We start from the raw sequence: 25,726 nt of genomic DNA on the forward strand, positions 1-25,726 counted from the left end.
TCCTTCCTCCTATAGTCCTCTTGTAATTCCCCAATTTTCTATCTTTAAAAAAAGGATCGAAAGCGGATTCAATGAGCATGCTCAATTGCGTTTGCAGCTCCTACGATGTTATCCAGTGTTAAAGAATTTGTGATTTGAGGGTTAATATCGGCTTGAAGACACGTTTGATTATAAACATCTTGCTCTTCGACGTTGACTGTAAAATTTTTGGCCCTTCGACAACTAACGTTTCAGTCCGTGCCTCCTAGATATCAGTTACGCATTCTCACTATCTGTTTGTAACGCAACGTTAACTGCTGACAAAGGCACAAACATCACCGGGAAAAAGAAGTTTCGAAACTCTGAAGCATTAATATTAATTATGAGTACGCATCGATTCATATTACTTAAAAGCAGTCTATGGTTTCAATCTGCTAATTACAAAAGTTCATAAACGCAAAGAACCTCAAACTATAAAATTAGATAAAAAATAAGAAGACAATACAGATATGGCCATATCAAACTGGTTATACCCTCTGCCTTTAGAGTAAAAATTCAATTGATTTCTTACACGGGAATAGGTTACGAAACGGAAGACCATCAAGTTGTGAAAATTCTGTCCTTTCGTCCACATCGCATTTTCGCACCTAGAAAATTCAAGAGTCGTAACATATACATTCGTCAATGTTTGGGAATGGTATCAATACTCATAAATGCGACTTTTCGCAACACTACGCATGTTATAAAAGATACACGAGGTGTCTTGATTCAAGAATAACAAAAAGAAATTTATACGGATCAGAAACATAAGCTCTGTTTCTTTTACACTACTTAGGCATTGCTCACAGCATTGGCTGGTGATGGATAACTTCCTGTTTATGACTCCGTCACAATAGTTCAGAACAGTTTGGTTTCGAGCCCTCAACAATTGGTATTTAAACCGGTGACACATTCTCTTGATTACGATAGACGATAGGAAAGATTCGAAGCAAAGTCAACAAATGCGAGCGAAATTTTTAACGGAAAATTTTTAATATATATAGGAATATTACGTTCTAAAAATATCTGGGACAATTTGCGCGCAGATTTGAAAGTCTATTCCTCTCGGTAAGTTACAAATCTTGTCATTATAATGGAACAGTAACAATATTTCCTAAGTTTTGGTAATACATACATACACATAGGCTTTTTTCCTATAAGAATCTTTTTTTTAAGAACGATCATGGTCAGGCTGAGAAAAGCCAAAATTTTAAGATGATACTCAGAACATGTCCAGGCAGAGAATAAGTAAAGAACATCTTTCATTTGCTCATTTTGCTTTTTGTAAATCCAAATTTAGCAAGAGCTCGAAATGTCTGGTTGGCGAGACATCTTGTTTGCGACATCAAAGCAAGCCGCACAACAAAGCAACAAGCGACTTGATACCACATCACAGCAAACAATCCATTTTATGAACATGTTAAGGAAGTTTTCAGGATCTACTCACAAAAAAGGAACATATACATGTACATATATATTTTTATATAAAAGAGGTAGCCTCAGCCTTGAAAAATGACGTTCTTATATGAAAAGAGAGTAAACATTACTTCATTACTTCGACTTTTTTATGCGGTCGCATTTTCGCGTTATTAAAATTCGAAATTGATAGAGGGGTACATATTGGACAAAATATTCGATTGAATAGAAAGTTTATTTCACCACTATGGTAAAGATCCATCCCTTATTTATTACCTTAAGTAGCTGCAGCTTCAAAAATCGAAAGATCCAGTCGTAAAGAATAGACTCGTTGCCTTATATTTATTATAAGTAACTTACCGAAATTGTGACAAGAGCTACAATACACTAGCGGGGGAAAAGTAAATTTGCCTCTCGACTGAATGGGTACCATAAAAGGGGTAGATCAAAACAAGCGCAATAGTCTGCACTAGCTGAAAGCTCTTTATTCTAAGCAATTAGAAACTCCACCCTCTGGGAACAGCTCAATAGCTTTCGTACAAGTACTTATTGGCGTAACTAGTGCCTTTTAGAATCTTGGGATGATAATTAAAAGAATCCACTGAATCGTAACGATGGCATAAGTATTTCATTTTTCTAAATTGATATGTTACGCCTTCTCTCATTAAGGCAATAGACCGCTCTTTCTATCAGCGTACCGGCGTGATAACCCTCGAGAGATGTCGGGAAAATAGGAGAAACAAACCGTGACTTCGAGTATTCCCAACATCCCGAATTGGTTCTTGCGCCGGTAAACAGACAGAAAGTGCATCTATTTCTTCATCAAACATTAAAATGAGCATGTTTTTTTCTCATGGGTTCACCGGTGCAATAGACACGAAAGGTTTTTGACCAATCAGGGAAAGCTCTCGTATTGCCTCAGTTGTTCTATAGAGTTTCATAACTTCCCCCCGAGAAGGACTAAGGTTTTGATTGAAAAATGAGGATCTTAAACCTATTTTCCCCTATTTTCGGCATCTCTAATAATTCTCGTGGTTGGTATGAAATTATGTATATGGTAAGATATTATCAATGGAGCGCTGAAGGCTTCTCAGCAATAGATCGGTTCAGCCTTATCCATCAATTTTTTTCCAAGTGTTATTGAATTCGTTAAACCCGCCGCCGTTTTTTTTTTCTTTTTTTTTCTTTTTTTTTTTTTTTAATTTTGGCACAAATCATGATGAAAACTTACTTTTCAAGCCTTTTAGCCAAAAGCTTACCTTTATAGACTTTTTTGGAACTGTATCTCAAAGAGGCTATCAAACCCTCATTGCAAAAGGCCGCGTCAAATTAACGATAAATTCCTTTAATTTACAGTGTTTTTCCGCCCAGCTGTCGGTTTGGGAGACAATGATGATTTTGACGCAACAACCGCGACAAACTATCTTCCTGAGCATGTTCGTTTTTTTCATCAGTGGAACATGGGGATATCGCTCTGGAATTGAAATGATTAATGTGACATTCTGTGGTAAGCTACTTTTTTTAATTTAGCCTAAAAACTGTTTAGGAAAAAAATTACAGAATGCTACCATGAAAAATGAAAATGGAGACTTAGAAAAAAGAATTGTCGATTTTCTTTTTAACAACTGACTTACTACTTTCCCAATTACCTGATTTCCGGGTTCTATTACTCCATCTCCATTATTTTTTCATTTCCCTCTCCATTGCCCACCATCTGTTTAGTCAAAACCAGCTAAGAATAAGACTACTCATTATTGCAAAAAACAAACTTAAAACTTAATATATTTTTCCATACATTGCTTTGTATCTAAGCTTTTCGTGGGATCTGGACTGAAGTAAGTAAGAACTATAGGGAAAAATGAATGGCATCAACCGTTCACTAATGAAAGAGTCAATTGGAAACTAATTTTGTTTTTCTGTAGCCCAAGGTGATGCTCCATTGTTACATTCTTTTTAGGAAAGTACGATAAGCCTCCAACGTTGAAAGTTTCTCCATGGCCTTTCATTCCAACTGGAAACCATGTTAAAGTTAATATCACATTTACACCTGGTAAGTTGAAGTTGACATGGAGGTGTTTTAATATTTTTTATGGATTTTCTATTAAAAGTGATATCGTTACAGAAGCAGAAGGAGGCGCTTATGAAATTCAACGGCTAAACGACCACAGGACTGATTAAAACTGCGGATAGTATCTTCCTTGATTAGGCGATATGGATACATACCGACATTGCATATCCTTACAGCATAAAAAACAAATTGCAAGACATATATCGATGTCTCGTTTGAACCTTGAACTTTCGTAGAGCATCGGACGACGGAACCCAACGCTCCAAGGTTTGACATATATTCCAATCGGGGAATCAGGTTTTCCCACACTCGAGACCAAAATAATTAACATCCTGCTTTGTTCAAAGACCAAGCCAAAAATTTAACCCCTTTCTTAACAATTTGACTAAGGGTGTATAACTATAAAATATCCAGGATTTGAGAATCGAGGTTACGGGAGAGCGCTGAGTGCGATTGCAAGTAAGAGGTTCTCCGAAACTTCGGAATCAAAGGCATCGGGAAATGAGATTTTAAGTCAGCTCATATCGCCAGGGTTTACTAAATGATTGTCAATTATGTATCCTGCAGTGCTTAAAGTTGTTAAATCTAATCGCAAATAATTTTCTATTTCCTGTATTTATTAAACTTTTCAACGATTGCTGACTCAACTTGGCGGGTTCGACTGAAATCTTCCCTCTCCAACTTCCCTTGGTGTACAGCAGATATTGCTTTTTCATTACACTATTAAAGATCTGTGCCGCGTTCTAACTAGTGCTTGCTTCTAATAGCGGTAGATGTTCTTGAAGCATTCATGCTATACGAAGTGGTCTTAGACGGCAAGGTTATTTTCAGGAGCAGGGACGACACTATATGCAATGTGGACCCATCATTTTGCAATTTACCAGCTGGTGGTAAGTTGTCTCCCAAAAAGAGAGTTGAGAAGAAAAAACGAAGAAGAAAGAAAGTGAGAATAAAAGAAATGAAGGAAAGAATGAATGGGAGAAAAAATGAAAAAAAAAAAGAAGAAATGAAAGGAATAGAGGAAGAAAGAAGGAAAAAAGAGAGGATTAAGAAACATTTGTTTCACTTTAAATTATTTTTTAAACATTTATAATTAGAGCTAACCTAATATCCTGCTATGCATATTAGATGGAAATTATGGGTTCTGCTCCATAATATTCCAACTTAAACCCAAGTAAGCTAATCATATCATTAGTTCCTGTTTTTCTTATATTTATCTCTGTGATTATAGTCCTACATATCTCCCGAAATTGTTTTAAATTCAAACAGTTTCTTTTTCCGAATAGTTTTTCAACCGACGGTGTGAAATACATCGAGAAATGTTTTAGAATTAAGTACAACGATTTTCCAAATTGCTTTCTTGACCATCTCTGACAAGCAGCTTCGAATGAAAAACAAAACAAAAAAAATATAGCAATAAAAAATTCAGAAAATCTTATCTCATTGATTAATAATCAATCTTATGTATAGCTCCTGGTACATGTTGTTTCATATTTTAAAAAACCAGTGCTGGTTTCTCTAACCCTTTAACTTCCATCGGTGACCAAGACAGAATTTCTCCTTACAATACAATATCAACCAGACAAGAGATATAAATAAAGAAAAAATATCAATTTTGGGGATAATTAGTTGATCCAATACTAAGGTCTCTGAACTAAAACTATAAGAATTGTATGATTGACAGTAGGGAGAATTACAAATTTGAAGCACGGTCAATTATTGCCTTAATGAGAGAAGGCGTAACATATCCATTTAGAAAAATGCAATATTTATGCCATCGTTACGATTCAGTGGATTCTTTTGAGTTAAAGGGTTAATGTTTTATTTTCGTCTTCTAGAAACCAAAGTGTTGGTTATAACTGGAAAATTGCCGACCATTCCTCCAGTTTTTAAGGTAATCGATCAACTAGCATAGCTCAGCCAGCTCTCGAGTTTCAGCGCTTGGGATTCCTATCTGATTGACCCGGCTGTATTTCAGTCTGTCCTCCCTCTCTAGATTTGTTCTTGCTTGTCAATCATAACGGTGTAGTTTTCGTCCTTTCCTATTTGACATTTATGGATCTTCCTCACAAATGCGTGGAACAACATTCAACAAAAATGAAGTCGAATCTTTTGTAAGCACTCGTCCTATTAGCTCAAATCAGCTTTTTTCAGGATATCAAATTTGTTAGCCACCATCCAGGCTTAAAGATTTCCCGATATTTTGGTTTTATCGACTCAGTGAAAAATGTAAATCGGCCACTGTCTAGAGTTTCTAAAGAGTTAGCCCTTTGTTCTGACCCAGGGCCAACGATTGAGACGTCAGCTCTGAAAACTCTTTATGGTGGCCAGTTTGTATTGTCAGCTCACTTGATAAAACGAAATTTTCCTGTTAGCCCCACACGGCCACGCATCGACGCAGCACCACAGTTTCTTGAGAAACTTATCCTCTCCCCCCTGCCCCATTAACGTGACTTCCAGTTTAGCATTTTGTCATCTTTGTACGCTCATTTCAATGTAGGCTGGCTCTTGTGAGCTTTTAGCGTTAGCAGCCATTCTTCCTTATCTTAATTACCATTACATTGACTGCGCGCTTTTTAAAAAGCAATCATTATGAATGATGGTATTGGTCATTATCATTTAAATTAAGATTATAACGATTATTATCAAGCTGGGTATAGTTTGATCTGTTCTTTCTTAGAAACAAGGGAGGGCCTTACATCAACGATGGGTTTACATTCTACATTACTGTGGTCACTCTAATTTCATTTTATTCTTCAATCAATTAGAATCGAACATGTATGGTGAAAATTCAATATTTCAATGAAGAGAATATCATGTTTCTCTGTTTTGAAATTGTAATCAAGGTACGGTGATAGACGAACAGGACAAACAACAGTCAAGACTCAAGAAAAGTATGTGGGGAAAAAGATAGGCATGGAAAGACATACAAAGAGTCGTCTTGCAACCAATGATTCTGTAAAACAAGGTTTTAAGATCTAACACTGAATAATCATTAAAGATAACTTTAGTAACTTTGAGTAAATACATAGATTACATTTTTGTGACGAGGGAATCAGCTCATTTGTGAAACAGCCTGAAATTTAAAAGCGGCGTAAAAACGGGGAACAATAAGAGGGCAGATCAGTTCGCGCGAAAAACTATATACTGTAGCAAGAATTACTTAGATTTAAATGGGAAAGATTGTGCATGAGAGTTAGCGGAGCGGGTGAGAGTCTATGAACTCTTCCCTACACACAGCGCTTCTATGAAAGCCATTAGTTAAAACACAGATTTTGGTAAAAATGAGAGAGGACTGAAACGTGTGTTTTGTAATCTGTTTTGGTGAGTCGCATAGCGTATTCAAGACCAGACCATTGTTCAGAAAACTTCTTGAAATATCAATTATGACAGCAAAGTTGATTGCATGAGAGCAAAACTCATCACCAAAGGGTGTTTACTGTTGCTCTCTGTGGTTTTAATTATCTAACGCTCAGCCGTTTTTTTTTCCTGCTCAGTAAATGATACTTTTAGGGTTCACCGTGTTCTAAGTGTCAGAGCTTTCATTGCCTTTTATTACCGGTAATGTAACAGGGTCACATTAGTGTTCACCGTTAGCTGTAAAACTGCCAAAAATTTTGCCGAAAGTCGCAAAAAGTTAACCGTAGAATGGTAGCCAACTGTTAGCCGTAAGATGGCCGAAATTTTAATCGTTAACCGTAAAATCCATCACCTCATTGACACCTTCATGTAAAAGCAGAATGGTCTGCGCTTTTAAAGTGCCGATAAACGAAATTTTCTTTTTACGTAAATATTTAGTTCATCATATGTACAAACCAATTTCGATTGAGGAAAAACTTTAGTTCCTTTAGAACCTCAAGTTCGGTCTTTACGGGCCCTAAAGCGCTCTTATTTAGTCTTAAAAGTGTCGCGTGGATTGGTAACGAATAAGCGGGTGATGAGGTAGAAAACCGTGAAAACTCTCAGTTGACACTTGCAAATCTTTCACATCTCTTGCAATTTTGTGTCAGTCATCGTTGAAATACTCTTGACATAATGTCCGATAGCAATGTATACCTATCTCCAGCGAAATCTACCGAGAGTTATGACACATCGTACTCAAGTAGAAGAGAAGAAATGGAGTTACGAGTACGGTTCAACCCTACGAAGGAGAACCCCCGTTGTGTTGAGCGAAGATTTCGACGAAGATTGACAAAGACGGTTTCTTGCCTGCGGTGTTTAGGTCAAGATTAGAACAGAAAATTCCCTTTGCTTAATGTTTAGTTTGCTGCGTTTACCAACTGAGCTAACAAGCCAAGCCAATGATATTAATTCTAAATAAACCCGTGAAGTGATGAATAAATGGTTAAGATATGATATGTGATATGTATATATAGATCATGCGTGTTTCATTTTAGTCATTTTGATCTATAAGCCAATTTATCTTTTCTATCAATAAACATGAATATAAAATTGTTGTAAAACTTTTTCGGTTGCCTGTGAGAATAAAAAATGTTCAACAATATGGCAGCTCCACTCTTGTAATTAATTCAAATTGACGTTCTTAATATCAGCGTAGATACCGAAATAAATCTGTTTGGGGCGTACATCTAGGTACCGAATGAAATCCATTGATGAAACAAACACATCTTGTCTAGATTCCACTCTGTCTCAAGAGCTGTCCAAACTTCAGGCTATCACTAACACTAATGACTATCTCCTCGCCATATGCGTCGTCAATCCCGTGCCGGGAGTTTTAGCCATACTGGGGAATGGACTCATACTGGTAATTATCCCTAAATTCTGTGCTGTCCAAACTGTCTTCAACATATTAATTTTCTCGTTGGTTCTCATCGACATTTTGGTCGGTTAAGCTGTCCAATCAGCCTTGCAGGCAAAATCAACCTTTTTCTTTTTTTCACTGTAGCGCAGAAATATTTTGCGTAGGATTGTCGCTGACAACGCTTAGCCTGATTGCTTTGGTTCTTTGCTATTGTTTATTCCCTTCAAGCACATTAACCGCATGACAAAAACTCGGCCTTTAGCAATCGTCGCCACACTCGGGGTGTGTGAATTATCTTTAATGCTACATGGAGAGCTTTGAAAGTATAAAACGACGTTTTTTTTCTCCAAATGCTTCTGGTCTCATTGGATTCTACTTTGTGTTAAACATCGCGTTACCTTTCAAGATATTTAAGATAATAAGGCGCCACGAACAACAGATTCACACGCACAAAGTAAAGTCAACATGGAGATTCACACGCGTGACAATGAAAGCTGTTCCACGCAACAGCCGCAAAACGTTAAAAGAAAAAAAAAAACAATCAAAACACGTATGGCACGAACTGTGGCGTATATCACGAGCATGCTTGTGCTTTGTTATTAGCTACTTATGGCAACCTCCCTGGCTGACATGGTGATTGAAAATGATACATTCCAACATCATCTGTTATACGAATAAAGGTTTCTTAGGACTTTATACAAAACGTTTAAACATATCAATCGACTAAGTAGCCATCGAAAGAAAGAGTGCTTTATTACTTTTAAAAAAATATATGATTTGTCAAAGTCATATATGCGCAATAGTGCGAGAGATCCTACTCTTGAACGATCCAAAACGTTATTATGTTTTTTTAAACTAAAAAATAAACCATCTTATTATCTGAAAATAAACTATCTTATTATCTCAATTTGAACTAAAGACTTAAAAATAAAAACGAGTTCCGTTCTGAAGAACACAACCTTTGTGGAAATCGCTTGTGCCTCTAGTTGCAATGAAATGTCATCCGGAAGTCTCGCAAGCTCTAAATTTTTAAGCCATCTAAAGCGAGATATTTCATGAGGCTTAGGAAGATAATTTTAAGACAAATATTTCGTTAACGTTCTTCAGTTGCTTTCTTCAATGAAGTATGAAAGTTCATCAGATGTTCCTGTTCTTTTGACCACTCTATTTTTAAGACGTGATACTCCTTGGCGAAGGAAAATGAAACATCGCATCGGGTTCAAGGAAATGTACTTCCAAATTGATTTCACGTGTAGAATTCCTTTTCCTGTAAAGTAGGGAAAAAAAAAAGACGGAGTTAATTATTAAGATATGTAATTGAAATCTTACATGAAGGCGTTAGAAAAGGTAAGGTGTCCCTTTTTACTGAAATTTGTGTTTGTTTTCGCTCATGCTGAGAAGCGTTTTGAGAATGGGTGTTGACATTTCGTCAGCTCAATGGTTTGGATTTCTTTTTAAGATCTCAATATTCATAATACTCCATCTGTAACTCGCAGTTTTCTGTCTTCTACCAATACTTTCTTATGTTGGAACACTACAGCATATGAAAAGAGAAAATAACTCAGCTATCAGGATTACAAGGTCTAAAAGTTCCACTTACAGGAAAAGTTAAGCTGCGAGAAGAATTGACCGAACATCGCGATCTGTTTTAAGGTTACAGTTGTGTGAGCCAGTGTTATAGAGAGTCAAATATCATAAACAACCTGGATACTTTACGATTTTATCATAATACTTTCATTGCGCGGAAAAAGAAAAATCTGAGGAATTGAGAAAACCACCACAATCCACGCAACCTTTCCTTAATTTATTTGGCAAATGAGTAAAATGCACATTTAAGATCGAAAAGATAGCAGCACGTTGACTTACCAATAGCAAGCAACAAAACAGAGACGTTAAGGACCAGGAACAGGACATTTACAAAGATGGAGTCGTTCTTGTCCTCTCCTCGACTCTCATCCCAGTTTGTGTAAACTGCGCCGAGACAAACGTCAAAGAAAATGATCCAAAGAACAAAAGTTTGCAAGTAGTCTTCAAACTTATTCTTGATGGGTCGGAATAAGGTGTAGATAACTCCAAAGATACTAACTGTCAGAATTGTAAGACCAATTTGAGAGAGGCTGTTTGATCCAAGAAGAAAAATCAACGAGACTAGAATCAGCTTGCGATACATCTCTGTGATTTCCCAAAACCAAAATTTCTTCTTATAGTTTTCAAAGAACACTCTGAGTCCGAAAGAAATTGCTTCATTTTCCTGGGAATCGCAATACTTGTAAGTAAGAAACAGAACCAGAAGTGGAAATCCCAAGGGATATAATGCCAAAATAGAAGCCATGAGCCAATAGAAGCTGTGGCGAGGAGTGAAACACTGGATTGAGTGGTCAGCTCTCAGAAGGAAGATGCAGTCGCTCTTGTCGTCTGTGAAACAAGTCTCTACGCAAGCACCGGGAAGAGGTAGAATCTGAATAATCGATTTGCTCGTCGTGGGGTAGGTCGTCAACAATAATAGGAAAATGTTCCGATAGCAAGATTTCTTCAAACTCTTAACTTCCATTACTTTCTGGTCTTCGCAAAGGTCCTCCTTATTCATGATGTAGTGTTTTTTAAGAAATAGATACAAGAAAATCAAGCTAACGAGTGAGACATTTATGACAACAATCATCGTGAACTTTCCAAGCTCATCAAGCCGTAGAGAAGGCTGAATGCAACTAAGAGGGGAAAACTGCAAGATGTTTCCTTCAAATACTTTTAGAACCTTCTCCGTTGAGATCAAAATTACTGGCCACTGGACTTTCGCCAATGCCGAGAAAATACCAGCGATGACTTGGTAAAAACCAATCACAATCTTAAAGCACGACATGACGACATCTGCAACTGTCCGGTTATTGTCAGCACGTTTGGAGTCCCCCCACATAACCATTAGAAACACAACAACAAAAAGAGTAATTACCAAAATGGATGAGGTTATTGTTACAGGTAATCGGGGACATTTCAAACAAGAGTTGAAGCGAAAATAGAAGTCTCCATAGCAGGTTGCACACAAATTCCCATTATATCCTTGATGGCATTCTGAGTCAATTCCACCCTTGCAGGACTTTGCATGGGGACATTTGAGTGGCTTCGGAAGTGAAGTATCGAACGTGGAATATGACTTGTTGTAGTCTGGTCCAAAAGAATGAATATTGTTAACAAAACCCTTGAAACGTTCTTTTTCAGACTGGTCTGTCCATTTCCAGAAGTAGTTAGGGGCAAGTATTGCTGTATCTTTCTCACAAACAAAACCGTTTGGCGGACATGCTGAGCACGGGCCAAAACGATCCAACCGATAGAAGTTGTGCAGACATCTGCATGCACGATATTCAGCAGTCTCGTTGGAGATCGTACCTGGGAAGGAATGTTTTCTTTCTTAGCAATGATAATAAAGCATTCATAAAAAGGCTTTTCCAGGAATTAATTTTCTCTCTTCTCTGAACCAACCAAGAAATAAGATTTCACTAGCGAAGTAAATGGATATACTTTAAAATCAGGTATCTTTGGATTTCGCCTAAAATAAATATCGACAACAACAACTACCATTAAGCGAGTCATTTCTGCTCATCTTTCTGTTCTCTGAAGAGGGTTTCTGATAGTCCACTACAGTTAACTTTTTTCTATGTTGATGATGTAAGAACCAAAATTAATGACAGTGACTGCTGTGTGTTGAAGAAATCGCTGTGACAGTCCTTTCATTAAAACTCAGTGTTACCTAAAGGGTATTTTAATCGAGAAAGGTGCAGTTCGCCCAAAGCGAACACTGCACTTACCATATGGACAAGCCACGCAGTCGGCAGCTTTGGTTCCAGGACTTCGCTGTTCAGAAACAAATGTACCATTACTGCATCTTTTATATTCAACTTGTCCCATTTCATCCTGATAAAAGCCACCTGTGAAGACATATCATAAAACAAGGATTCAGCTCCACAGGTGGGTTGGGAGAGATTCAATTGTTAAGTACAATTACAGAGAAGAAACATTTTTATAAATGCTATTGTTTGTGAAACCTTTAAGTTATTCTTTGTTTCCTGCTTTTGGTTATAATATTGAGAAAGATAAATTTGCTTCCAGTGGCCGAACAGAGTGATTATGAAACTCTACTTTTAACTTTCAAATCTTTAAATGATATGGCTCCTATTTACTTACAGGAAAGTTAAGAACCTCGCGATCGTCTTGTAAATTTTACTTGTAACACCAAGATACAATCTTCGGTTGTATGGCCAAAGAGCTTTATTCATATATTGCACCAGTATTATGGAATTCTCTTCCAGAGGTTACGAAGAGGTGCAAGTCGTTAACCTCCTTGAAATTTAAGCCTATGGCTTTTATTTTCGAACGAATTTTAGTTGGCATGTTACAAAGTTAAATTATATGGTTCAGATATTTTTTTGCAATATATTTGAATTGATATTCGATTCTTGTTACTTTATTAAATAACTTCCAATATTGTAATATAACGCGCTGTTGGATACTTAGCATAAACGGCGCTATCTAAACCTTTTATAGTATTATTTATATCATTATTTACATTAACAATGAAATAGGTGTTCATTCTCATTACCTGCAGGACACTCTACACAGCGGTTTTCATCAGTATACATATAGGTACCAACTGGACAGAGACTGCAGTTTTTACACTTAGTTGGAAAACTTTGTTTTCTATAGGTTGCACAGTCGTGGCAAACAAAACCTGAGAGTGAAAAACTAAATCCGAAGTAACTTAGGTCGTTGTCCAAAATGACGTACAGAGATGTCGAGGGAGCACACTCACTGAGGATTGGATAATGACAATAATAAATAAAAAAATATAGCTTGGAAAAGACATTTTAAGTTTCTCCATTAGAAAAGAGACCTAGACATGACATGACAATTAACCCACAAGCTCGCATTGGATTTAAGGATGATTTAAACTCAGTGAAGCGCAAGATCGAAGTCGCTCTAACCTTGAGATCATGTCTAACGAGTGAAAATAGTTAAAAGTGCTCTACGAAATGTGTGCTTTAAAAAAATTTGTACATTTACCATATTTTTATTCATGTCATATGAGCTCAGGTACCAAGGCCTGGAAACCAATCAAAGAGGCCCCACACATTTTAACTCAATAAAACTCGATTTCTTCCCTCAAGCCTCGCTTACTAGGTGCGCACTGATGAATTTAACCAAGTGAGTATTCCCAAAAAGATTAAAATCAAACTAAAACCCTCATGAGAATAACACAAAGGCGGTTAAGATTCATGAAAATTTTGGTGCAACAGAGGCCGGGGGTGAGTTTGCACTAGAAGACGTCGTCTTGTGGAGAAGACGCTCGAGCTATTTTGAAGACTTGCAGTGTATCATAACTAGACCAACAAAGCTTTTATGTTATACTACGGCTAACTTTTAATAACTACACATGGTAAATTTCTTGAGTCAAAGAAGCCGCTTAATCGATAGTGTAGATGTCCATCAATGAAAGATCATGTTGAAGGTGATTCTATATAGGATGTACAAAAAAATGAAAGTTTAAGGCCTACTTACATTTGTGACAAATATTTTCCCCGAGGCAGCTGACGAAGACTTTTACACGTCAATGACCTGTAAACAACTTGATTATAAGTAAGTTGAACTGAAACTGATTGGATGTAGAAGACAAAAACACTCTCGTTATGAGAATGGTGACAGCAGTAATTAGTCAAAAGGCCCACGTCGCCAAAGCAAACTCAGGTTTCCTAGCTTTGAGTGACCTGACATCTTGCTCCTCCGCTCTGATTAGATGACATTCCATCACCTGATAATTCCACACCTCCCCTCAAATTACTCGAAAGTGAGAACTACTGAAGGTACGAAAACCGACTTGAGATAGGCTATACCAATAAAACTACAACACAACAACTGTAACGATAATGATGAAGATGTCAACGACGACGACGATAATGATGATGATGAGGATGATGATAATTATACTGATACGTTTGTTTCCGCGTTAAGGGTGCTCTCATCTTTTCGTGAATGTACGTCATTTTGTCTCGTGTTCTTAGGTGTGTTTAAAAACACGTTTGGAAATGACTATTCAACAATATGAAGTTTCCATGTTAGCTTGAGAATATGAAAAGTATATCTTGGCGTGTCTATGATCTAGAAGTCTGCTACTAACTTCAGTTTCTAGTGAAATGCTATACGATGTGTGTTTAAGCCATACGGCTTGACTTACACTTTGGTACGGTTTGACATTTTGTCGAACATTCCATCTGGTAATGAACTGAAAGGATTATCAAAGATGGTTCTGCAAATAAAATATCTACTCATTACAAAAGAAACGATTTGATAGTAATTGTAAAAGCTCCCGATATCAACGATCAGAAATAGCGGGTGCGTTTTTTTTTTAAAAATATGTTTGTTTTTTCTTCTAACACCGACCGAGGAAACAGGAAAACGTTCAGCTCACGAAATTTATCTCCTTTTCAGACCTTTAAAGGAAATCAGGCAATTCGTCAAATTACTCACAACTGCTCCAGTAAAAGTCCGTCAAAAGCCTTGCTTTCAATAGTTTTAATTGCATTACCGTGAAGGAGCCTATGGAAAAAAAATACGTTTCAGTGATCTTATCTTCTCAATCTAAATATTTTTGATTAAGAAAAGAAGAAAATATAACCCTTTTTCTGACTAAGGCAACCTGGATATATCTTAGAAACCGAAGAAGCTCGTATCTTATCGTGTAACTTGTAATGATACACTACGATACATATGACACAACATTACATGACATGAGGAAAATCTCAAAACCAAAGATTATTCTTAAAATGATTCCAGTCGAGGAGTTTCATCAAAATCGTCTTGGGAATAAATGTAAGGTTGTTTTTGATTAGCATTCATTAGCAATAGCATTAAATTACCAATGAGAAAAATGATTAGGGACATGACGTTATAAATGTGCCATTTAAAACAAATACATACGTACATATATTTACAATTGAATAAACGAGTTCACTGGCTAAATGATTCATTTTTAATCCACGAGTGCTGTTTCTTCAATAAATAAACGTTTTAATTGGTACGGAAGTGCAATGCACGTGAATCTTAAAAGTGCACAATCACTAACCAACTGGAGCGCACGTTCTATCTTAAATACTTGTATTGATACTAGGGAAATATTGGACAAGGGTGAGCATGATATCATAAATTATCGCCTTTGGAAAAAGTCATTGAAACTCCTGACTTACTCTTCTCGAACTCAATGTTTGAATTTTTAAATGGAGGTTGAGAGGTTTTTACATGCGGCACAGCGACTCTTTTGTTTCCTACACTACAGTGGACGTACAGGCAGGATTTCAGTAAAAGCAAGTAACTGGTGATCTACCGCTGCCCGTCAGATCTCTTACCGCCGTCTGTTCAGCTTGCAGGCAGGCTCTCGTGTTTGGGTTTCGCGCGGGCTTTTCAAACGAGTGAGTTACGAGCCGTCGGGGGGAAGGGGGGACGGGGGGAGGGGGTAGGGCTTGAAATGAGAGCCTTCCCGCAAGGCATTGATTTCTGGATTTGCTTAGTTTATCCACGAACGCTCTATAACGAAGAATTTTAATTGGTAAGGAATCGCTTGCAAATTACAAAGGTGTCGATGAAAGTTATAACAAAAAGTACACTTTTTGTTGCTCATAATGATGGAAATAACACTTTGGAGCTATAAATTTCAATTCTTTTTTTCTAAGGGACAATGCCCCCTGACTCTCCTTGGGGAAAGGGGCCTAAAGGTCTCTTCTCCGGGCACAGTCACCTACTACATCACTATCAACTACTGTACCTACTACTCTGCTAATAGAACACGTTATTTAGACCCCTGACTAACACCTCTTTAGAAAAGTGTATAGAGGACACTTACAGTGTGGTCAAACCGGAGAGTCCATTGAATGTGTGTTCATTAATGTGAGTGATCCTGTTGAAGGTTAGCATCCTAAAAACAGGGGAAAACGTAATACTACTGAGACATCAAACATAGAACAGGAGCGGGTTATTATCTGAGCTGCTGGAAATAAACCTTCATGAAACACTTTATTCTGTCCTGTTTCGTTTGTTTCATTTTTATACGTGTCTTCTTTACTAGGAAATTGCAATAGGTTGTTCTGGAAAAAGGATGTCACGAGTAAAGAGGGTAAGTTTCTAAAGAAACTATGGTACTGCGTCGGTGGGAGGGTACAACAGGTAATTTAGCGTTAACAACTGAGTTGAAAACGTAAATTGGCCATTGTAAAGATTAAAAAAGCTGACGTTTCGAGCGTTAGCCCTTCGTCAGAGCGAGTAGCCTACCTTTGAAAAAAGAAAAAAGAAAATGGATTTATTTCTAACTTCTTGAGGGCAATTAATGAGGACTGCATTACAAATTTAGAAAATTGTGAAATCCACTCCCCGTTGGGTTACATACTCAAAGTCGTTTAAGAAAATAAATGTTTTGAGAGGCGGCGATCTCGACCCGATTAATTATTTATTTATTTTTTTTTCAAAGGGCGCAGAAACGAATCCTGCAATCTTATTGGTTCTTTACGCGGTCTGTATTTTCCTATCTCTACCCACGGGCAACAGTAACGCTTTCGTGAGTCGCCGAGTACATTCCTTCTTTAATTTCGTTGCCATTTTTCATAAATATATCTCGTTTTTCCGGCTGGGCAGTATTTTTAAGCAAAGACGTCGGTCACTACCTCAAGCCGATAAATAAGCTATTAATCCTCTCTTTTCTCTCTCTCTCAAATCACTTTGGTCGACAGAAAAATATTGGTTTCAGAATGAATTTGTTTAGGCAATAGTGCCATTACGTCGGTTGACAAGCGGCCTAAAACCGTCTGCAATTAATTTTAATCGTTCACAAAAAGTACCTAGAAAGTTAAAACGTGAGGTATTTGGTAACAGTTGAACTAATCGATGGAACTTTCATTCATTTAATATCTGAATTTTCTCAAAAAATTTGTTCGTAGTGAAAGGGCGAGCGAAGTTTTAATTTCAGTTTTACGACAAATATACACTCTCGGTGGGTCTTTTTAAGTCCATTCAATTTGGACATTTGAACCGTAAATTGCACAACAGAAACTGAATGAATTCAACGAGAAAAGGCCGCATTAAATCCCCTTGTGTCTCGTTAGAGTGTATCACTCGAATTTAGTTTTTGTGGAGGAAAGACCAGATTTACACACGCCATTGCAGCAAACAAACGAGCAAACTCTCAAAACTTCAAAACAAAAAAAATTGAATTTACTCACAATTACTTTCCTCGCCGTTTACTTAACGAATGAATCGTCGATGAGAGTGAATAATACTTTCCGTTAAATCATTGACTGATTTTGAAGAAAACAACGTCGTGACAGTCCTTGCCAAACTAGTTTGGCAAGGACTGTTGTTTCTAAGAGTATACATGCGATTTATTTTTCTTACGCGCTCTCTAATTGACAGGTTTCAGATAGTGACAGATACTTAATGTTTAAGTTTGTATGGAAACTTTAAAACACCTTTATCATTACGCAAATAAGAATGTTTTGGTGAAGCCTCTCTTTAAGTTGCACTACCTCTATTTTAACTACCATTTACTCGCTAAAAAAATTGTTCAATTTATGGAAGATCTTGCCGTATTTACAGCCTTAAGTAAAATTTCCGCACAGCCCCATACTAAATTATGCATTCAGTTCTTGACTAGAGAAAACAATGAAAAAAAACAATACATTTCCATCGGGAAAACAGATTTGTTTTACAATAGTATGGGGCTGTGCGGAAACTTTACCCAGCCCTAAATCATGCGGGTTCTTTCGAAAAGAATTTCGTTAAATGTAAAAAAAAAAAAAAAAAAATTATTTACCGGCTAAGGGTCGGTCCGTATAGTGAAAAACTGTGACCCCGGTACTTAAAAAGGCTGCCCGAGGCCTAGGACCAGCAAATATGTATTGTTTCATTTGGGACAAGTGAGCTGATTACTTTCTACATTGGTTTTCACCTTTTACTTACAGAATGTTCAATTGCTCGAGTTTAGCAAACACGTTATCAGGTAATGACTGCAACTTGTTGAACGACAAATCACTGTGGAAAGACGAGAAAACTGAATAAAGTTATCGTCAAGAAAATAGACACTGAAACCCTTAAGGGAGACGAATTTAATTCTTTACACCCTGACATTATACTGCTCTCTACACATTTCCTAGGGTGCTAACAAGGATAATTTGTTTAACAATTAAGACCTCCTTCAGTTGCTGATCAATTTCTTTATTCTCATGACCTTGATGTTTGATTCTGGGCTGATATCGTGGGGAGAAATTATTTGCTGGTCAGTGTTAGGAGTTAATGGGATAAAAGAAGAACCATCCTCAATTAAGGTAAATGACTCAAAGATCAAACCCATATTTTCTGTACATCAAGAGCTGTTTCTTTTTTGTTTAACGCTCTTCAAAGACAGTCACGGCTCCATCATGGTTGTTTTTATCGCGAAACTTATTATCATACTGTTGTTGTGTATTGTGTTCACGCGTTACTTGTGAATGTTTGGAGGTTTAATTTTTGTATTGTGTACTCGTGATTGATGTCTGTACCGTTGCGTAATGTTATGTAATTATGTTAGGTAATTTGTCAGGTTTTAAGGAGCAGCGTCCTCGTTTTCGTTTTTTTCTGGTAAAGCTATACACCGTTAAGTTAAATATTTTTCTTTATTGTTAACTTTTTGTTAGTTTTCGTTCTCTAATCTGTATTTTCCTGCTCATGTTTAGTACCGTAAGCGAGAGAACGTTTCTAAATAAATACTGAAAGCAATTACGCGTGACTTCGTTTACAGTTGTAATTTCTGTTACTCACATGTTTCCGCTTACGTTAGTATCCTGAAACATGTTTGGTGGAAGGTGATCAATTTTATTGTTGTCCAACAATCTACAAGGGAAAAAAAAAAATTTTCAAACGTTAGTAGAGCTGTAGCAAACTTTATTATAACCCAAGGCATCCAGAAGAAAAAAAAGCTGGTTTCTCGGCAAATAACCTAAAATTAAACGTTCAGTTTAATATAGATCAAATACTTACAGTTCGTACATTTGTCCAATTCCAGATGTAACAGTTCTCGATAAATCTGTGATTCGATTGTGCTGTAGTTTTCTGAGACGAATGTAAGAGTCTAAGCAAGTGAAGTTCGAATTGCTGATGCTGATCGAGAGAATATATCCTCCTGTGCTGATATAAATTTTGGTTGAATAAGATCATAAAAAAACTTACCCATATGGTGGCCACACCCATGCACTACAGGCTACATGTTCAGTTGTCTCACTCATTTTTTTTTTCAATTTTTATTTTAGATATATCGATGGAGTGATTAACCGATAGATTGATCCAAGTGTTTTGTGTAAACTTTATTATATATAGATATATAGTAGGTGCCAGAATTTCCCCTGTTTCGAAAACAACTATCCTTGCCACTTTTATTGAAGAAATCATTAACAAAAATGACGCTATGGTAACCGGATTTAACAGGATTGCGTATTTACTTCTCACGTGGGTTTCTTTTTTAGTTTGTGAACATGGATGAAGGTTAAATTCTAATGTTTTGTGGGAGGAAGGAATTTTTTAGGAGTGGGATTTTTCATTTTTTGTCGGATTTGAAATACCAAGTTGGAGTTTCAGTACTTTTAAATGTGTTTTGAAGCTGTCTTTTATTTAAACGTTACATGTTTGCTCGTGGAGACGAGTTCATCTCGAGTTAACTATATCGCTAACACGTTCATCTTGCTGCTCGAAAGGAATGCATAAGATAAGATTTGTTTCAACGCGTGACACCAAAAAAAGTGCTATGTGTAAAAAAGGTATTATAGCTACTTACAGTAGATTAATAGAGTAAGGACCTGTCAGATCTGGTACAGATGTCAGCTTATTGTTGTCCATATAGCTATATGATCCAGCAACCGATCGAAAAAAAATAAAGAAGTTTTTATGAGCTCTGATCAATACACAAACGTTTCCTCTTTCTCTTTGTCTTTCAGTGATTTTGTCTTTGTCAATTTCTTTTCATTTGTTTTCTATCGTAACTCGTAATTAATCAAGGGTAGTAGCAGTCACAATCGCATATGTGTTATCTGAAATAAAATTGGCGTGTTGCAACGAGAGACCATCTTTTATGCTATACTACAAAATCTTTCTTTATTTGCGCCAATTTAAATCTGTTCCTCGACGAAATCTTTGCAATTTTACTTACCATCTTTCGAGATGTTTAAATTTTTTGAAAATACCATCACCTATTGTCTCTATCTCGTTTCCTTGAAGGAACCTATGAGCAGGTATAAAGAAGATTGAGATATCTTCTGGGAGACATAGAAGGGTGGGGGAGGGCATTTAAATTGTTTTACATATTTACGTATGGTGGGTACAACATTTCAATAAAAAGGGAAAATAAAATACGCAAACTATAAGAGGTGCTGCCCGTGGTCTGGACCCTAAGTACACTAAGGATTTCCATTGTCCACAAAATATCCGAGGTCTGTTAAGTTATTCCTTTCAAACTTGCCCTATCCAGTTTAAGAAAAGAACAGCAATGCACAACCAATGTAATTACAAATAGTTGAGCTGATCAGTAAGTCCTTCCATTGTACCCTGGTGTATACGAGTCAGCTTATTGGAAGACAGACCGCTGAAAATGGACAAATTTCAAACAATAATGTGATGCTGCCTATTCCAGGTTGATCTCACCGCAGATAAACCTGTCTGTAATGGTCCGAGGTCAAGGATGTCACAAGTTAAGTGTTCCTTGCGCATTTATTACCAATTTATGAACATGGCAATCTGTAAAGCTTTTTAGTCATTTCTTATACGCGGAAAGTAAATTTATGAGCTTTTTAGACACACCATCTCCAAGACATGCCTGGTGATATGCTTAATGAATATCTTAGAAAAAAGTGAAAAAAATGATAAATACTACTCACAGCACTTGTAGGTGTCGCATTGCTCGAAAAGTACCATTGACGATGTTTTCCAAGTGGCAAGCGGTCATGGAACTGCAAAAATAATATGAAAAAGTCAGCGTGGTAGAGAAGCTTAATGAGGAATGGTATTCAAATATTGAAAGGGTGGTACTGGCTGATTGAAGAATGCACTCTTAAAAAATATCGGAGTAATCGTAATTAGACAGTTAGAGCGGAACATTCCTTTATAATTTTTCAATACACTTCTCTGTCGGGCTATAACTAACTGTTCCTAACTTGTTAAACTTAACAACCGAGCTAGTTTTCTCGGAGATGGCTTCAGGTAATACTTAGCAAATGCTTCGAGTTTTCAGCGGAAACGATTATTCCTATTTATAACTTTTATAGCAACAAAGGTTGGTTATGTAGTAATTAATCGCGTTTATAAATATAGCAATTTAAGATGTGGTCATTTTGAAAGTGATTGCAACATTTCAACGAATACTCCTTTTCAACAGCTGCTATTGGGGCCGACACTCAACTCGCACAGCCTTTCGAAGTCCTTCAGAACACCTGCTCGTCGGCGAAAACCGCTCGATTTGATAAAGAAAAAATAACTCCGGGTAGGGAGCGATTTAGGGGCGATTCAGATAAGACTCCACCAAGCCGAGATTCCAGAAGTCAGGAAGGGAACGATGAAAAATTACAACAGCAGGATTGCCACATTACAGCATACCACAGCGAATCATAGCAGAGTATAATGCTTCATGAGGTAACAATCGACCTAGGCGTCTGATTTTAAATATGCACAGCTGAAACGCCAGAATTTATTTCGAATGTCACCACATCGCGAGACAAACGTCCAGTATGATACTTCTTATTAGCTGGTGATCTGAGGAGCCACTGGACTTACAGATATGTCATACTTTCAAACTCAGCGAAGATATCTGATGGCAAGGATGGTCCAAGTGGATTTCCACTAAGGTCTCTGTAAAAGTAAACCGTTTGAAATGAGTTGCAACTATCTGCTGATAAATATAGGCCGATATTAGGTGTGAAATTGTAATTCCTTATAAACTGTGATGAACTACTAATGCGAAGTGTGATGAACGAGTATTTAGCGAATATCTCCAACGATTATATGCTTAAAGCATTCGAAATTAATTTTTTTGATTTTTAAATCAGCTTAAAACATGACACTTACAGTTTGTGAAGCCGTGTTAATCCTTTAAGGATGACCTTCACATCAGCAATTGATAGTAGGTTGTCACTGATTTCCCTAAACAAATGCAATGTCTAAAATCAACTTATAAGTGTTAGAGAGTGGACCAAAATAATTCACGCAGCCTCATTTATACCACGCTGTTTCATGCATCTATATATGTATCCACCTTTTTTTTTTTTTAAATAGGACAACGGAAAGGAAACTAAAAACCAATGTAGGCAGCTCATCATCCTTTTATTCATAATGTTTGGAGAATAGAAGCTTTAAGCAATATCTTAGAAGTAAACCTAGATGTACTTTAATTCTGTGGCAAACAGCTTTGAGAAGCACCTCATAAAATATAACTCACAGATGATAAACGTTTTCTGGAAGGTAAAAACTCCCTGAAATTGAGTTCTTTGAAAGATATCTGAGAAGAAACGATAACAAGTGTCATGAAATGAAGGCAGGAAAAATCAAAGTTGTTTATCATAACAAAGCTAACGAAGATCTACAAGGGTAGTGATTTTCATCAGCCTAACGAGACGACAATGAAGAAAAGAATGGGAAATGCTTTTCCACTCGTTTTCTTTCCAACCACATTTTTCAAATTGTATAAATTAAATCATTGGGAATTCCCTTACATTATTTTTAGTTTCTCCATATTGCAGAAAGTGTTTTGAGGAATGTGTCGCAGTGAATTATTTGATAAGTCCCTAGAAAAAGAGAGAGAATTCATTAAAAAAAAAAAAAAAATTAATTGATTCTCGAAAAACTGGCAAAAATTTTCCAAAAAAGACAAACGTTCCCCTTACATAAGATTACTTGCCCTTTTTTGTTTTCTTCATTATTCGGAAGGACGATATTAGTATCCTAATGATCGAAATCTACCAGTTCATAGATAGTAAGTCAGCTATTGAACCATCAATGAGACTCAGATATAACTTGTAATCAGATGGTTAACTTTTTGATTTGTTCGCGTTTGTAGATGGTTCGGGAAATCTCAAGACCATTTTCAGACTTGTTCACAACCTTGATAAATTTTTCTTCTGAATATTTCAAATAGATGCAGTGTGTTGACCGCTGTTTCCTTTAGTTTAAAGAGGTTTTCCTGGACTGTGCGAATTGTCTCATCAGTCATCAGACTATCCTCACATACAGACACAATAAGATTAGCTACTAAAGACACATCTTTTCGATCCAATACGAATTTCTCATGAACGAAATTTACAGTTTTTTTTATTTGCAACTTACAATTTCTCTAAAACGGTCAGGTTCTTAAAGATGTCTTCTGTAATTGAGCTCAACGAACAACTTGAAAGATCTCTGGGTAAAAATCAAACTGTAAGTAAAAATGGTAATGAACATAAATTTGAATTCTAGAGGAGGTAAGGTTCGAGAGGAATAAATCAGCATTATCTAAATTAAAAGTATTTTAATTTAAATTGAGGTTTTGCAGTCTGTATGACTTTTTTTTCATGATTAATTTCAAATCATGCGTGTGGTTTTCCTTTTTCCTTTTTCGTTTGGACAGGAATAACAGTGAGGGGAAAACACGCTTGAAACGACAGAAATCACCAGAAACCACAGCGGACTCACAGGATGTGAGTAAGTTTTATTGATTTTACGTGTAAAATGATCATATTTCGAAATATTTATCGTTGTAAATCGACCATATTTCGTACCCCATGTTATTCCTTATAACGTGTTCAAATCCTTAACGGTTCCTCTCGTAAATTAACACCGAGTCAGACAATAAGTGATGCTTTCATGAATCAATCGTTTGCTTTTTCTCGAGACGTGAGCTTGGTCCACCTGTGGTTCGTTCGGAAATCATCTTTTCTTTTTGTTTTTGTCTTGGGACTGACCAAGACTCCTTAACAAGTCTGCAACATTTAAAACTACCTTCGTCCAAGTCTGCAATATTGAAAGCTACCATCGTCCAGGATGTGTCTAACAACTATTACCTATGTAACAAATATGAACACAAAGGAGACGATAACAGGCCCTGCAGGACGAAGGATGGCTAAGTTTCTTTTATTATCACTTACAGTTCTGTTGTATTGCTTGGGATTCCGGCCGATACGTATCCATGAACTCGACATATTACCTTCACCACGGTGTGAGTCCTACCGAACTTCGTACATTGACAGATTTTTTGGCTGCAAACGTCACTTTCACAAGCTGTTACAAACCCCAAGACCAAGATGACTTGTATCACACCTGTAAACATCGTTACCGTGGCAAGAGCAATTTGCTCGAAACGCAAATTGTAATATTCTGATTTCAAGATAACTAACAAACAAAGACTTACTCAAAACCGTTATCTGTCGCTCAAAAGCAACGTAGCTTACTTTGCGTGCCTAATAAATATCAGTTAAGCATTCTCACTATGAGCTTGAAACACAAATTTAGCCGCTGACAGAGGCACATAAATCAACGGAAACAAGAAGTTTCGAACCTCTGAAACATCAATATTAATTATTAATTATTAATTAATTTGCCGCTGACAAAGGCACATAAATCAACGGAAACAAGAAGTTTCGAACCTCTGAAACATCAATATTAATTATGAGTACGTGTTAATGCATAATATTTAAAAACAGTCACTGGTTTCGATCTGCTAATTACAAAAGTTCATAAACGCTAAGGAACCTCAAAGTATAAAATGAGATAAGGAAATAAGAAGACAATACAGATATAGCCATATTAAACTGGTTATGCACTCTGCCTTTAGAGTAATCATTAAATTTATTTCTTGCTCGGGAACAAGTTACGAAACGAAAGGCCAGAAGAAGTTTCGAAATTCTGAAGCATTAATATTATTAATTAATATTAATATTATGAACACGCGTTAGTGCATATTATCAAGTACTCTCAAATTCGATTTTTCTCAACACCGCACATGCTATGGAAGATACACGAGGTGTCTTGATTCAAGACTAGCAAAAATAATTTATACAGATTAGAAACATTAGCTCTATTTTTTTTTACACTTCTTTAGCACTGCTCATAGCACTGGTTGGCGAAAGATTACTTCCTGTTTATGACTTCGTCACTGGTCGCTGCCGTTACTTCTGTTAGGTTTATGTCACAATAGTTTCGAGCCCTTGACAATTGGTACTTGAACCGGCGATATATTCTCCTCATTACGATCGGTGATAAGGAAGATTCGATGCAAAGTCAACAAATGCCAGTGGAAAATTTCAACCTTTAGTGGAATATTACGTTTTCAAAACATTTGAGGCAATTTGCACCCAGAATTGAAAGTCCGTCCCTCTCGGTAAGTTACGAATCTTGTCAATATAATATAATGCTAACGATATTTGCCAAGGTTTGGTTATAGATGC

The 25,726-nt window shown here is 36.7% G+C and overlaps 3 protein-coding genes and 1 pseudogene across 10 annotated transcripts in view; 3 read left to right on the forward strand and 1 right to left on the reverse strand.

The window, feature by feature from the left end:
* Nucleotides 1-941: 941 nt before the first annotated feature.
* On the forward strand, nt 942-6,520 carry LOC113665559 (uncharacterized). 3 transcript variants are annotated; one of them, XM_089203526.1, is made up of 6 exons: nt 942-1,086; nt 2,791-2,941; nt 3,392-3,484; nt 4,270-4,392; nt 5,341-5,396; nt 6,183-6,520. In XM_089203526.1, exons 2-6 carry the CDS (start codon nt 2,824-2,826, stop codon nt 6,306-6,308), a joined length of 516 nt encoding a protein of 171 aa, XP_089059652.1. In that variant the 5' UTR covers nt 942-1,086; nt 2,791-2,823; the 3' UTR covers nt 6,309-6,520. The 3 variants fall into 3 exon arrangements, with proteins under 3 accessions (XP_089059652.1, XP_089059653.1, XP_089059655.1); XM_089203527.1 differs by having other exon boundaries at nt 6,271-6,520; XM_089203529.1 differs by having other exon boundaries at nt 6,337-6,520.
* Nucleotides 6,521-8,102: 1,582 nt separating this feature from the next.
* LOC149047477 (uncharacterized) overlaps nt 8,103-25,726 on the forward strand; it is a 76,973-nt pseudogene continuing 59,349 nt past the window's right edge.
* On the reverse strand, nt 8,942-24,793 carry LOC113665551 (uncharacterized). Its single transcript, XM_089203532.1, has 21 exons — nt 24,428-24,793; nt 23,631-23,702; nt 23,021-23,092; nt 22,747-22,806; nt 22,377-22,451; nt 22,086-22,160; nt 21,194-21,265; nt 20,827-20,901; nt 20,470-20,541; nt 20,098-20,163; nt 19,308-19,379; nt 19,089-19,160; nt 18,252-18,323; nt 16,147-16,218; nt 14,778-14,846; nt 14,485-14,556; nt 13,812-13,868; nt 12,856-13,064; nt 12,065-12,184; nt 10,131-11,645; nt 8,942-9,531 (listed from the first exon to the last, which is right to left on the reverse strand). Exons 1-21 carry the CDS (start codon nt 24,607-24,609, stop codon nt 9,368-9,370), a joined length of 3,315 nt encoding a protein of 1,104 aa, XP_089059658.1. The 5' UTR covers nt 24,610-24,793; the 3' UTR covers nt 8,942-9,367.
* LOC149047478 (uncharacterized) overlaps nt 25,233-25,726 on the forward strand; it is a 13,302-nt gene continuing 12,808 nt past the window's right edge. For 4 of the 6 annotated variants that reach the window (XM_089203541.1, XM_089203540.1, XM_089203544.1 and 1 more), the window contains exon 1: nt 25,456-25,659. The gene's annotated coding sequence lies outside the window, so the exon portion shown is untranslated. Of the gene's footprint in view, nt 25,660-25,726 lie in introns of all 6 variants that reach the window. The other 2 variants (XM_089203543.1, XM_089203545.1) reach the window with 2 other exon arrangements.

This window comes from Pocillopora damicornis, chromosome 4 (assembly GCF_964200805.1).
Source record: "Pocillopora damicornis chromosome 4, jaPocDami1.2, whole genome shotgun sequence".
In the NCBI taxonomy this organism is placed as follows: domain Eukaryota; kingdom Metazoa; phylum Cnidaria; class Anthozoa; order Scleractinia; family Pocilloporidae; genus Pocillopora; species Pocillopora damicornis.

What these genes read in the sequence shown, in the direction of transcription:
- LOC113665559 (XM_089203526.1), top strand. Translation starts at nt 2,824, where the DNA reads ATGATGATTTTGACGCAACAACCGCGACAAACTATCTTCCTGAGCATG. An exon ending in TAATATCACATTTACACCTG is followed by an intron (nt 3,485 to 4,269) that starts GTAAGTTGAAGT and finishes TGCTTCTAATAG; the next exon opens with CGGTAGATGTTCTTGAAGCA. An exon ending in CCATTCCTCCAGTTTTTAAG is followed by an intron (nt 5,397 to 6,182) that starts GTAATCGATCAA and finishes GTTCTTTCTTAG; the next exon opens with AAACAAGGGAGGGCCTTACA.
- LOC113665551 (XM_089203532.1), bottom strand. Translation starts at nt 24,609, where the DNA reads ATGTTTACAGGTGTGATACAAGTCATCTTGGTCTTGGGGTTTGTAACA. An exon ending in ATTGGACAAATGTACGAACT is followed by an intron (nt 19,161 to 19,307) that starts GTAAGTATTTGA and finishes TTTCCCTTGTAG; the next exon opens with ATTGTTGGACAACAATAAAA. An exon ending in GGACTTTTACTGGAGCAGTT is followed by an intron (nt 14,557 to 14,777) that starts GTGAGTAATTTG and finishes TTTTATTTGCAG; the next exon opens with AACCATCTTTGATAATCCTT.